This window comes from Tachypleus tridentatus, chromosome 1 (assembly GCF_004210375.1).
Source record: "Tachypleus tridentatus isolate NWPU-2018 chromosome 1, ASM421037v1, whole genome shotgun sequence".
In the NCBI taxonomy this organism is placed as follows: domain Eukaryota; kingdom Metazoa; phylum Arthropoda; class Merostomata; order Xiphosura; family Limulidae; genus Tachypleus; species Tachypleus tridentatus.
In genome coordinates, this window is record NC_134825.1 from 171521038 (window position 1) to 171535927 (window position 14890).

Consider the following 14890-nt stretch of genomic DNA (forward strand, 5'->3'; position numbering starts at 1 on the left):
CAAATTGAAGATAATGGAATACGTTCACTATATGTTGTGCTAAATGATTAATGAAAACTTTGTTGTTTTTCCAGAGGGGGGCCGTCTGGAGAAGGAACTGAGGTACATAAGAAACACACTCGGAGATGGTTCTGGGAGCACTCATCAGCTGCTGATCCAGACTCCTAAGGAGCAAGGAGCAAACGTGCTTCATCCAGAAGCTCTCATGTTACATTTGCATGTACTGCGTGCAGCGAGTCAGGTCACGGTCGAGATGTTTGACGTGTAAGTGTATTTAAAAACTTGCTAGTTGTTTTCAACAGCAATATGTTAGATTTAAGCTATTAGTAAGTCTAAGAGATTGCAAGAGTTATTACATTTCTCTTTTATATTTTTCTAGGACTTATTTACATACAAATATATCATACCGTGAAAGAGACGAAGGAAACATTAGTCTTATTTTTATTGGTTATTGATATTTTATCGACAACTGATTTTGAACCCTCAAAATGTTTCAGATACAATAAGTTGTTTTTTTTTTTTTCATTCATAAATATATTTCGACATTTCATATCTCTGATATAGAGTTTCAGAAATGTCGAACATTAAAATATTTTTAGGTTGGAAATTGAAAACCAGAAAAGGATTCGAACTCTGGCACATATGTTAAGTAATTTGCATATACCGAGCTAGTATATTAAAAAAAAATCGATTTCCACTTATTTATTTCTTAATAATTTCTCAATCGATAAAGTAATGTAACTGTCTTATATATAAAAAAAAAGGCTGGAATACCGCTCGATTCGTTTTTTTGTTTTTTACTTGCATCATCTAAGTAAGCCGATTCCATCATAACGAGTTGAATTAAACCCGGAACTTTTATATGCAAAAACGGCTCGTTTGGGCTGAGAAAACACTATACATAGAAGAGCGAACAACGTTTCGACCTTCTTCGGTCATCGTCAGGTTCACAAGAAAGGTAACTGACGATGACCACATGTTTGAATTGTGTAACTGTGTGTCAAAATGTAGAGGCGGTATTAGATGTTTGAATATATAATTTTATTTATTATATTAATATAGGTATAAGGCGTTCCTTTATATTGGTTTATTTTGGGTTTAAGTTTTTGTATAAGTAAGGCTTCTTTAATTTTACGTTTGTTTATGTTTGTTTCTTTATTTAGTATTTGAGTGTTTTCTATGGTTATGTTGTGTTTATTTGACTTGCAGTGTTCGAAAACGTGTGAAGGTGACTTTTTATGTTCTTTGAATCTGGTTTCCATTTTCTACTTGTTTCTCAATATAGAAGTCCATGGCAGTTTTTACATTGACAAACACCACATTATTTATAAATACATGTGAAAACTGGTTGACTTCTATTTGAGAAACAAGTGAAAATGGAAACCAGATTCAAAGAACATAAAAGTCACCTTCACACGTTTTCGAACACTGCAAGTCAAATAAACACAACATAACCATAGAAAACACTCAAATACTAAATAAAGAAACAAACATAAACAAACGTAAAATTAAAGAAGCCTTACTTATACAACAACTTAAACCCAAAATAAACCAATATAAAGGAACGCCTTTATACCTATATTAATATAATAAATAAAATTATATATTCAAACATCTAATACCGCCCTCTACATTTCGACACACAGTTACAACTTTCAAACATGTGGTCAGCTTCCGGTCAGTTACCTCTTTCTTTGTGAACCTGACGATGACCGAAGAAGGTCGAAACGTTGTTCGCTCTTCTATGTAAAGTGTTTTCTCAGCCCAAACGAGCCGTTTTTGCCTATAAATTTCTCAACAAGTGGGTTTCTCGTCATCACTGATTAAACCCGGAACTGCATATTTAAATCCACCAAGCATCAGTAACCGACAAAACCATCAGTGCCTATTTGTCTTGGTTTTATAAACAAAAAAAAAAAAATAAATGCATTATTGAAATAATTATTTTATGAACATATAACTATACTTAGCGAGTATGTAATTCATAATCCAACAAACCTTCAACAGTTGCCCTCTACATTTGCAATAAAGAAATACTTTTGAAAAGTTGCTAACACTAACATCAATAGTAATACTGCTACGAATAATCTCATTTTATCGTTTGGTTTGAGCATCTTTTTTAAATAAATAATTTTATTAAACAAATTTAAATTTTAATATCATATATTAAATGAAAATTTGAAGTGTGATTTTTGGATTTTTATTGGTGAGTTTCTGTAGTTGAGTATTATATAGATAATTATTACTATATATTATTCATTATACAGATTATTATTATTATATATTATTCATTATACAGATTATTATATATTATTCATTATACAGATTATTATGTAGTAGGAAAGGAGTATAAATAATCTGATAATAAAATAAGCGTGTAAACATTTTACATAATTCAAGGACATTTGGCCGAAATGTTGACCAACTTGTTTCTAACTCAACTATTTTGTATTTTTAGATTTTGACCACGACCGAATTTTATTTCGTTGTTAATTCTGTACACCCTTGAACAGATAAATGTAAGAAGCCTTGGTCACATTAAACCCAGAAAATGTGGATTATGTAAGAGAACTGAAAGAGTTATAAAAAAAAACCAAAAAAACAAACCTTTCTTTAGCACCGATATTCTGTAAGCCTTTAACGTCATAATTTATCAAGGGTACATATACACTTTGCTGAATCGTTCGCAAATAATAAAAAATGCCTTTTTTTGTTACAGGTCGTGGAGATTAAAGGATATTTGTTACTCACCTAGTATTCCTAAGTTTGATGCGCATTATATTGAACAAGTAAGTTGAAACGTTTATTTGTTTACTCTCCTTGTGGATAGAGGGTGCGAGCATCTATGTAATTGTACAAATGCATGACCAGGTAGTCATTAACAGAACAGCAAATATTTGTTAGGAGAAAAATAAATTGCACATAGTTCTTCTGCGCATTTTCTTATGGCATGCTTTAATTGTGATTTATTTTTTCCTGTTTTCCGAACGTTCCGGAACGTCGCATCAAAATATGCACATAATTATGTATTTGTGTTTTTTAGGGGAGGAGACCTTAATCCTTTTCGACCATTTTAACTGCGTGTTTATTTTTTCTTTTAAAAATAGCGCCCCCCTGTGGCACAACGGTATGTGTTCTATTAAAAATAATTATTAATTTGAACGGAGTTTAACAAATAAATAGTTTAAAAATAGCCTTCCTTGGCAACTTTCTTCCTCTACGGTCGTCAGTGTTGGCTACTTTAGTTACGATGCTTATTGTGAAATATTAAAAATCTCGGGTGAGAGCGCCACGCTCAATACGTGAGGGTTTCATATTAATATTTCAATATTTCTTCGATTAGTAAAAACGTTACAGGTGTTATAAAATGTTACAGCACGGTATAGTGTTGTTATAAAACGATGTTTACATATATATATATCTTGTGTGTGTGTGTGTTTGATACTAAAATAATGATATTCGTTCCTTGAGAAAGCCACATTAATTAACTTATATAATTAACCATTTCTCCTCGCTTTTCAATGGCATGACATTGAGAGTTACAGGATTTATAACGCTAAAATCCATGGCTTGATTCTCCTGGAGGACAACAGCTTAGCTAACCTGTTGTGTAACTTTACGCTAAAAATAAATTGATTTAATACCATACTTGTTAGTTGATGTTTGTTTGTTTTAGTTTTAAATTCCGATATTATATATATGTATATATATGTCTTCTGCTGTTTTGTCTCGCGCTTTATAGTCGCGTCTCAACGACTGTCAGTTGATATTGCGTGTTTTTGTTTATCTCCAAGTACAAACTTTTAGTTCATAGCCCCGTCATCTCTAGACCGATTTGAGATCTAATGGCAGCTTTGGACTCGGTAGGTCAAACCCTTTCGATTGATGTTTTTTTCCACGCCCAAGATCTCATGGGTTAATTTATTTTAACCCTACCTAAAATAATTTCAATTTCAGGGTAGGATATTACAGATCCTGATAAGTAATAATATGGGATATATGCGTACCCTACGCTTGGTATTGCTGGCGCACAAAAATGTAGCTAATTAAAGGGGGGAAGGTATAATAGAATAATTTAATTCCATCTAAAAGTGTTGCAACTATTGAAGATTCCATCTTGTTTATTATAAAAAAGAAATTTAAAAAATTCATAAGTTAAAAAAAATTCTTGAATTTAACCCAAGGTAGATAACCATGTTGAATTTTGCCCAAGGTAGATAATGATGTTTAATTTTCATGTATTTGTTGCAGATATTAGAAAATTTATTTCCATGTGCCATTATCACGCCTCTAGATTGTTTCTGGGAAGGCGCTAAACTTGTTGGGCCCGAAATTCCCGTTGTTATACCGTAAGTATTTTTAAATATAATAATATGTTGTAGAATGAGCAGTTGAATATTTTATTAGGTTCTAAATATGGCGCTTGATGTGAAGGACGTGAAAGCTTGGAATACTCATGATATGGACGAACCGTTTAGAGGCTGCAGTTTATTTTGCATGAAGGAAGAGAAATACACAACATAGTTGTGGTGAAAAGTTGCAGAACTCCCATTTCTGAACGGTTCTTTCAAACGTCATTAGCCAAGACATAATGGCACGCGAGCAGCCATATCTTGTAAACATACCATTATCCTGGACAATGACACCTCCAAAATTCAAAAGCAAGTTTCTTAACTTAGAAAACGAAAAAAAAACGATATAAAACATCATAGGAACCTTATAAAGGTCTTTCTATCCTAAGCAACTTTTCCCGCCCGTTCTTTATAGGGCCTGGCATGGTTTAAAGTGGTTTAAGGCATTCGATTTATAATCTAAAGGTCGTGGGTTCGAATCAACGTCACATCAAACGTTTCATTATTTGTTAGTAAAAGAGTAGCCCAAGAGTTGGCGGTGGATGGTGATAACTAGCTACCTTTCCTCTAATCTTACACTTCTAAATTAGGGACAGTTAGCGCAGGTAGTTCTCGTGTAGCTTTGCGCAAAATTCAAAAAAACAAAACAATAACAAATTTTCCATGTAGAACATTAAGGTTGTCCTGGTAGGAAGGATTTTCTTTGAAATTCATATTTTCGGAAATTTATTATCGTAATTGATTTTCCATTCACATATTAGTGAAATAAAGTGAACAAAAGGTTGCATGTTAAACTAATTATTATGCGAACTGTTGCTTCCCTACCTGTTGTACCATGGAGAAAGCGTGTTTTCGTATAACAGTTTCAAAGACACGGGATATATTTTTCACTGTTCTGTCCACAACTTGTTCCTGTTTTCCAATGTCTAACAGAATTGTAAATTTACATTATAATAGAGAAAAGAGTTTTAACTGTAGTGTGTCATCGTGATGAGAGAGTAAAAGGTTGAACATGAAAAGTGTCATGATATAGAACAGAAGGGTAATGTGTAAAAGTGTTTTCCTAATGAAAGATATTAGATGCTGTTAAGATGGCGTCACAAGGTCCTTCGAGAGCTATTTGAAATGACGTAAGCAGTAGTTAACATGTATGGTGGATGTTTTAATTTTTACATATTTTTAAATGTTATAGATATACAATCATTAGAGGTAAACTTGAGTTAATTAGAAGGACGAAAATAAACAGTAAATTTTTTAAAACTGTTAGAGTGCTAGGCTTAGGTATTTGAAACATTTTTATAGTTATTTTTTTTCTCTGTTTCATTCATAACTCTGTTAGTGTAAAAGAAAATGACGTTACATCTGACTTAAATGGTTCGTTGAAAGAACAAAGTACACAAGCTTTGTTTAGTTCAAACTATGTTAAGAAGTATTAGTTTGTGTTTGTTTGTTTTAATTTCCGCACAAAGTTACACGAGGGCTATCTGCGCTAGCCGTCCCTAATTTAACTAGAGGGAAGGCAACTAGTCATTACCACCCACCGCCAACTCTTGAGTTATTCATTTACCAACAAATAGCGGTATTGACTGTGACATTATAACGTCACCACGGCTGAATGGATGAGCATGTTTGGTGTTACAGGGTTTCGAACCCGCGACCGTCAGATTACGAGTTGAAGGCCCTAACCACCTGGTTTTAGAGTAATAGTAAAGGCTGCTTGATGTTTATCTCCCAGTCGTTCATTCCTTCTCACCACTGTCAAGTTACGTAGAACAACTAACATTGGACACGTGGTTTGCTTCTGACTTCCTGACTAAACAGAAATTGGTAAAGCTGGGGGTAGTTACTAGAAACAACGTGAGTTATTTTGCGGTAGTTTCAACACACAGGTAGTATCTGTCAAAAGCATTTAGTTTTCTTTCGTGAAAATACATTGTATAGTGTTATTCCGTTAGGAAAAGCGTTCTTTCTGGTTTCGGTTTGTTATCCCAATCAAAATGTCAGTTCTAATATCCGTATTGATGTTCTTGTAGAATATAGAACAAGGAATGTTATTCGTCAGGGAGCAAGTAAAATAATTTTACTTTCGTATGACACTCATCTTTTTTAAGTAAAACGTGTGTAAAGTTTGCAGTAGAGACTTGCTGGGTTCCGAAATTTAATTATTTTCAGTGATCCAAAACGTTATTATCCACTCTCACCGTGACAACTTAAAAGTCATCGTTGTGGTTTTCTGGTGACCTTGTAATTGAGGTTAAACTTTTACACTTGGAAAACATCCAACAAAAATAAAGAAAGGGGAACCAGTATGAGAAACATATATAACCCGTTTATCACAGCGTTTTTAACACTCCTACGAAAAGACGTTTCTAGTCCAAGCCTGTTCCCCTGGCTGTGATTTCGCTAGATAGTAGATAGGGACAGTGGGAATCTCGTTAATCCATTCGTTAATGGATTTAAATGGCAATTTCATTTAAATACAAAATTATTAGCCTAATATTAATAACCTTTCAAGTTGCTCTGGGGCCTATTAGGCCCCACTTTTCGTAGGAGTGTTAAAAGACAGATTCATGTCCAACCAACGCGTAAAGAAAAATGGGTTTTGTTTTTGTTTTCCGTTCGTTTTCAGCAAGAAATTTCTTCGTTGTACTGGTCGTGTTTGTATAATAATAATAATAATTCATTTTCTTAGGTTGAAAACTATTAAAAGAAATACTTTTATCGATTAGGTTAAAACGTCAATTTGTTAACGGGAAGAAGTAAGACGAATTCGGCTCTATGTTTATAGTAAAGGCAGCGGAGTGAGTTCACTAGTGAACCAACTTCGCTGTGGTGACGCTATTTAACAAAAACTCGCCCTGCGTCTTCATGGGAGGTCCTCTCCTAGGACCGTCAAGAGGATGAAAAGAAAGCAGAACATCCCCTTCACTATCGCATGAATGTTGAGCTTCGCCCAGCGGACTCACGTGCATGTTAGCGGGCAATTCCGAAATAGATCGATAGTTAAAAATTAGCGACATATTTTTTTAGTTAGATGCGTAAGGATTCTAAATGAATATTTTTTTTAAAAAAAATTGATGATTGTATGCATAAATATGCTAGTCACCTTTATCTTCCAAGATAATAAGTAGCCTACGAACAGCATTATAAAGATGCATTTAAAATATATTTAGACTTGTGTGAAATTACTTAACTAGATATTTTATAATTTACCATTTGGTGTTTAGGATTTTTTACTTTATATGTAATTGTATATAGTTTGTTTTTAAACTGATTTTTTGTAGTTGAACATTTATAAAGCACTTTTATTTATATGCATAAATTTATACTTAAGTTATTTTTATAAACTGTTATAAAACCGGACTTTTGTTTTGAAACTAATGTTCACCATCACGCCAGGCAGTATTTCTACAATATTTTATCGAAATAATACTAATTACTTAGAACAAGCAATCGAATTTTGAATGTTTTATTATGCAGAATTAAAATAGGCCTAAGTTATCAATTCCATAATAGAAATATGCTTGAATATAAGAACATTCTTATTCCACATTGTTATTTATTATTTCTCATCTTTATTTTAGGATTAAGCTTTGTATTTATCCTTGAATGGCTGTTTTGCTATTAAATTTAACTTTGGTTTAAATTTAAATTCTGGTTTTAATATCATTAGAAAGTCTAACGCTGAGCCTTTGTCTCAAACGAACTTAAATAGGTTTGCCAAGGCCTATCCACCCTGAAAGCAAATACGATAAAGTACGTAAATGGAATAGGCCTAATAGTGTCTTTTTGTCTAGGTCTAAACACCCTCCCATATATCACTTATTTGGGTTTAATCGACTTAATGAAATTGGAGATGTATCAAAAAACCTGAAAACATTTACAATTATGTTTTTATCTAAGATGTCGACACAAGACCGGTGGATGTCCCCATTAATTATTATGATCATGAAACAACCACTATCCCAAGTAGAGAAGAATGGAGTGGAACAAAATTGGACCTTAAATCTAAGCCTAACATTGAAATTAACAATATCAATAGAGAGCAAAATATATCAACACTGTGTAGTATGCTAGTATATAATTTGTTTTTTCAGCAATCTGTACCAGTTATAGAGACAAACACACCTAAAAAAACACTATAAAGTTGATAAAACTACAATGTGTACAAACTACTGTAAAACCTACACACACACACACACACATCAACAACAACTATGAATGCTGTAAGTAGTAAGGTTAACGTTAATAAATAAATAACGCAAGCAGTAATATCAGTACTGGTAACTTTACATTACATACTACAAATTGTAAGGTTACTTCTAATGTCAACAGCCTTACATTTTTATGTAATAATACTAATGTTAGAAAACGTACATGTAAATATTGTTTTTCATTAATAATTAAAACAAGCGTAACAGAAATAGCGAGTGAGACGAGACTGTTGACTTAAAAGACGGTAGGCCTAATGGTATTAATTCACTATGTGAGAATGAGTGACGCTCAACTAAACCGTGTTTCATTAAATAGTCTGTTCTTTAGTTGTCAGGTTAAGAAAATTAAAATGAATTACTGCTTATTGCTAAAGAATAACGCAGGTATTAGTGTATTTGAAATATTACATAGCAGATTGAAAAACAATTCTACTGTCTCACGTAAACGCTATTCATTTTGTAAATTAACTTGTAAAAGTGCACCTAGATTCCTAGAAGAAGGCGCGTATTACCTATTCCTTGTATAGACCGAATTAATTTTGTAAAGTAAGTAATTTGTATGAGTTTATTAACTCCAAATGGTGTGTTATTCACGAGTGTAATTTTTGTTAGTTAAAAAGGTATGGCATAATTACACTTTTATGACTTTATTTGGTGTTCCGAATTTTATACCACGACCAATCATCACCCCTCCCCTTCACCCCTCATTCTGAAAGTTTTATAACACGCTTCCCGTTTGCAGTAAACCTGTCTTGTTAATGATTTTTCCCAAGTCGATTCAGCATCAAGAATCAGTAACGCCGGGTCATGTACTATCGATTTGACTGTTCTGTCGGGGAGGTTCATTTGCCTCCCACGATGGTGCTCAATAGAGAGGTACAAGTTTGTAATGATATATTCTACTGCATCACCCATCCTGCTTATTAGTCCATAATTCAACAGCCCCTGATACAACTCACAGTTAGCAGCTGCTACGCTCGTAGTCTATTTGTACGTGAGTCACCCACTATAAATACATTTCCCTTGAAAATGCGAGCAACTTGCGAGCTGTCAAGTACGTTAGGGTGTCTACCTACAGCGGGCTTGGCAACAGCTGCACAGTGTGGGGGGCTGGTGGCCTCTCCTGGTGGCCAGGGTTAAAATCGTAAACTGTAAATTGTTTTACTTGGCGGTGTATAAGAGCCCTTGGTCATTGTGCTGTTCTCCTTAAGAGGAAGACGGTCACCATCTTCATGGCAATTAAAGTATAATTTTGATTAGTGTTATGTCGACTTGCTTTCAGTAACGTAATACTTAGTTCTGGCTTTAAAAATGTTCCCAAATGTAAATTGTTTAAAATATATTGTTTAGCTTATGAGAAATGACGTCATGCCTAACTGACTCGTCGTAACGTCTACATAATTGATACTTTAAACATTCTATTTTAAGTTTCAGTTATTATTATTATAAGAATTATCTCCATCTTCTGCAGAAAATAAAGATATTTTAACTGCAACTCTACAGAATAATTAATGTTAAAATAAAAGGTTAGCACATGTGCTTTAAATCCACTTTACACCTAGAATAGTGAGGAAGAAAAATGGCTAGCATTTTTTTTCTTCACGATTTGTCCATCTGAAAGTTCGTATGACTACTAACATAAGTTGAAAACTGGTTTATGAAAAGTTTAGTTTCATAATTATGTCTTTTTTTCTTTCTTTTTTTTAAGTAATGGAGTTCGTATTTTAATACCAGTAAAAGTTATGTTTTTAATAATCCAGTTTTCAGCCCTTGTTAATAGATTATTAATGTGTAAATTAAACTCATCTTGGTGACTTTTCCTTTTATAATTGCATCTAGGCAACTTTCGGGCCTCGTCGCCCGCAAAAATTCGGGGTTCGATCAACAAAGCAGGTATAACTTAAATAACCCATCGAGAACGTTTGTATTTAAATAAAAGCAGACAAAAATGTCTTTAGTGATAATAGATATATGTATGTGGATGTGGCATACAGGTGTTTTATCGTTGTTGTTTTTTAATTAGAGAAATACAGTTTATCTTTGGGTTTAATTAAACATTTTTATATTATTATTTACATTTATACTGTTTATTATTATATACTTGTTTTTAAAACTTCAACAAGTTTTCTGATTATTAAATTTATACGATATGTTTGTTTTCAGGGGATTAGGCCTAAGTGTACAGTGGACCAATTTAAATCCTGGTCATTTAGTAGAAACAATGAAAAATTTCCGAAATTATGTAAATTCGTTTCCTTTTGCATATATTGAAGACTTCATGAAAAGGGTAAGTTAACCATTATACTTATTAGTAACAGTACTGATTTTATAATTTAAAAAAAAATGAATACCGTTCTTGCAATGTATGTTTCACTGTTTGTTATTATTCGATTTATAGTGTACAATTTACTTAAAAATGAACTTTTCAACTGAGAATTACTATTTTTTAGTAATTAGCGAATATGAGAGTTTCTTGATAACAGACAGTATTTGGAAAATAGAGAGACTGGACTTCATGTTGGCAAAGGAAAACAACAACGAAGAAACTCGGTATATATTATCAGTGCCCCAAAAGGGGAATTATCAATAACTGCCTCACCCCCTTTGGCTCAGCGGTACGTCTGAGGGATTATAACGCTCAAAATTTGGTTTCGTGCCCGTTGTGGGGAGATCACAGATAGCCAGTTTTGGAGATACATTAACAAAAAACCTAATAATCCCCCCCCCCCCAACTCACCTGACTGTTCAGCAGTATGTTTCTGTACTTATAAAGCTAAAGCTATTTGTCGGTAACACCCGTGGTGTGCACTTCGTAGACAACCCATTGTATATATAGTTTTGCACGTAATAAGAAACTAACAAATTCTAATAGTTGTTTTCGTTTCATTAAAACTGTTAGTTTTAAAATACTTTTAAATTTTTCACACTGGCCGGTGTTGTGTAGTATCGGAATGGTGGAATGTGAATCCTATGGTCTGTGGCTCAAACCCCCTTGCCGCGAAATTACCCCACACACATATAGTGTTAGGTTGTCGGATTTTTTTTAGTGACTGATGTTTGCTCATTCAACCTTTTCTATTAAGCTTATGTGTTTTGTAGCAGACAACTGAACATAGTATCCACCACAAAGGGATTGAACCCTGGTTTCCTTAACGTTACAGGACGCTGAGCTCCCAAGGAATATGGAGGTCACAAGCGTTGTGGTTTTTATAGGGCCAGGATGTTTATCAATCGGTAATATTTCCGAAATAGATTCGTGCATACTCGTTTCAGAAACAACTTCTAAAAATACTTTTCCTGTCACGTGCTTGTTTGTAGTTCCCATTAACACGAAGCTTCTTTCCTGTTTGTTTACATTAACATTCCCGGTTCCCACAATACGTCATGAAGTAAGAAAAAGATTGGCGGGGAGGTGCAAGAAGAAGTCATGTGCAATAACCTTGTGGTTCAAGCTTTTAGTCTCGTCTCTCTGCAACTTCGTCTCCTACCAGAACAGGCAAGAAAGTTGAATTATCAGACCAACCAGCCAAAGAGGTGACATTATTTTATCAGTGGAAAACATAGATGTCATGGGGTCGTTACCAGAAACAGCTAACACTTTATTATCACTGGAATGCGTAGTTGTCTCGAGGTCGTCATAAAAATTCAGATGGTATTGTATTATCATTGGAAGATACAGATGTCTTGATGTCATTACCAAAAATGAGATGGCATTTTTTTTATCACTGGGAAATGCAGATGTCCTGAGATCTACACCAAAAAGTGACGACTTTGTATTATCATTAGAAGATATATAGATATCCTAAAGTCATCACCAAAGAGATATGGTGGTATATTATCACTGAAAGATAATGATGACCTGAGATCTACACCTTAAAAAATGGCGTTGTATTATCAGTGGGAGATATAGCTGTTTTAATCTGTAAACGTAACCTAAGTTTTATTGTGTATTTTGTTTTACCTGCTTATGTTAGTGGAAGAACAATCTCTAATGTAGATTTCTTAGTCTTCTCGTTATTATTTGTAGGTTATTGGTTTTTATCACAGTTAACACTGACTGTTATTGGCTTCGTTATATTTTACATTGCAACTGGGTTATTGGTGGGTTTTGAATTTAACACTAATTTATTGGCGTGGATTATACACGACGTTGTACACTATTGTTCGGTGACAGCGTTTTAGGTTGTTGTGTTTATACGTACTTAATTTACCCAGCTTAAAATTCATTAAAATGTGTGTGATACCTATACGGGTCAATTAATAAAAGAAAGTACTAGGTAAATATACACAAGAACTAACAGTTTTAGCCATCCTTAATTTAGCATTGTAATGCTAGAGGAGAAGGCAACTAGTCATCATCATTCACCGCCAACTCTTGAGCTACTTTTTTACCAACGAATAGTGGGATTGACTGTCACATTATAACGTCCCTCACTGCTGAAAGGGCAAATATGTTGGGTGCGACGGGGATTACAACACGTGACCCTCAGGTAACGAGTTGAGCGCCTTTACAACCTGGGCATCCCAGGCCTTTATTATTAGGGTTAGTTAGGTATTAAAACCCGCATTATTGGGTTTCGTAATTTATTGGTGTATATGAAAATCGAAAGTTATTTGAATAATTAGTTTGTTGTATTGTTTCTTTATATTTAATGTGAGGTAATTTACCCATGTGTGCCTTTAATGTAAACTACTGTTTTGTCTGTCAACTTTAAATTCAGGCAGGAATCACATCCGGGTATCAAGAAAAACCGTGTCTAGACCCGACAGATGAGTTTTGTCCGGAATCTGCTCCAAACAAGCACTCGCAACAGGTAGGAATAGCTCTTTGTTTTATTATATATATATTTATTTATTTATGAAATGTGCATGGCATTTTACAAATATGAACATTGTTTATTAAACATACTACCTGGGGTACCCGTACCCTGGACGTAAGTTATGTAAATTCATAACTTATCTTAGGACATGAAAAATTGTTTCTTTTATATATAATTTAAAAGAACTCTCATAAAACACAAAACACAAAATGTGAAACCGTAAGTTTGCATGTTATCTCCTGATGGGCCCAACAAACCTTCATGCCAAATGTGGTGAAGATCCATCAACAGGAGCGAAGTATTTACAGACAGTACTATTATATTTGTATAGATGGCGCCACTGTATTAGATCAGCACGAGACTTATTCATTACGTCATATCTCCTCCTGAGAATGGAGAAAAATAAGTTTTCTGTAATGGGAAATGGAGGGAAACAAGAAAATTGTGACCCTTATTGCAAATCTATATGTACACAGGATAGAAATTTTGCGAAATTGGGGGTTGCATTCCGCATAATGAAAACGTTTTTTTCAGTATCATGTAAGCAAGAATTCCATTATATATCATACTTTACAAATATGAACTATGTTTTATTAAACTTGTGTGTCAGTTTATAAAATGCACATGACTGTTTACAAATATGTCTTTATGCTGTTAAGCTACACGTCTGTTTTGTACAGCCATTTTCTAAATTATCATGAATTTGTAAATATAAGATGTGATTTAATAAACTGAATGGGGCATTTACGTTTAATAATGCAACAAACACTTTTGTTATCGAACTTGTCATAAATAGCAGTAGGCCTGGCATGGCCTGGTGGTTAGGACGCTAAACAGGCAATTTGCGGGCGGCGTATTTGGATCCCGTCACTGATGATGCTCGCCATTTTTCAACCGGTGAGGACGTTATAATGTAATAGTCAATCCCATTTTTCGTTAAGTATTTTATAAGAAAACTAGAACTGAGACACCTAAATTTTAGAAAGTAATAATAATTAATTGAGATTTAAGTCGCAGATAATGGGAATAGTGGGATAAAGAGTTGACAGTGGGTCGTGTTGGTAAGCGGCCTTCCCCCTAGTCCCTCACTTCTAGTTAGGGGGCTGATAGCCGTCGAGAACCTTTGCGCGAAATTCAACGAACAAATAGTATGCAATATATAGTATAATAATATATAAACTGCACACAGTTAAGCCTAAAGTGGAAAGTTGAAAATTGGCGCCTCATAAGTACTTGTCTTTGAGTTTATGATATTATTTCTGACCAAAGTTTGTACGATGTCTCATGAAAGTGAGTTTTAATATTTTTACACACATTTATGAATTAACTCTTTTAAAATAAGCATATTTGTAATTCTCTCCCTAATTCACGTACCTATAAGGAAATGTCCCTCAGTTAACACGTTTAAAACTTTCCTACATCATCCAAAAGTTCCAACATGGCCAGTGGTGGTAAACGCATTCAAGTTGCAATTTGCAAAGCTCAAATCCCTTCTTGGAACATG

At 33.9% G+C, this 14890-nt stretch overlaps 1 protein-coding gene across 5 annotated transcripts in view; it reads left to right on the forward strand.

Moving 5' to 3' along the window:
* Positions 1-14890, forward strand: part of LOC143230277 (protein patched-like) — a 114074-nt gene that overhangs the window by 64226 nt on the left and 34958 nt on the right. For 4 of the 5 annotated variants that reach the window (XM_076463540.1, XM_076463528.1, XM_076463543.1 and 1 more), the window contains 5 exons: positions 75-264; positions 2720-2789; positions 4252-4349; positions 10730-10853; positions 13288-13380. In XM_076463540.1, coding sequence (XP_076319655.1) covers positions 75-264; positions 2720-2789; positions 4252-4349; positions 10730-10853; positions 13288-13380 — 575 coding nt within the window. Of the gene's footprint in view, positions 1-74; positions 265-2719; positions 2790-4251; positions 4350-9791; positions 9811-10729; positions 10854-13287; positions 13381-14890 lie in introns of those variants that run through there. The other variant, XM_076463554.1, reaches the window with a different exon arrangement.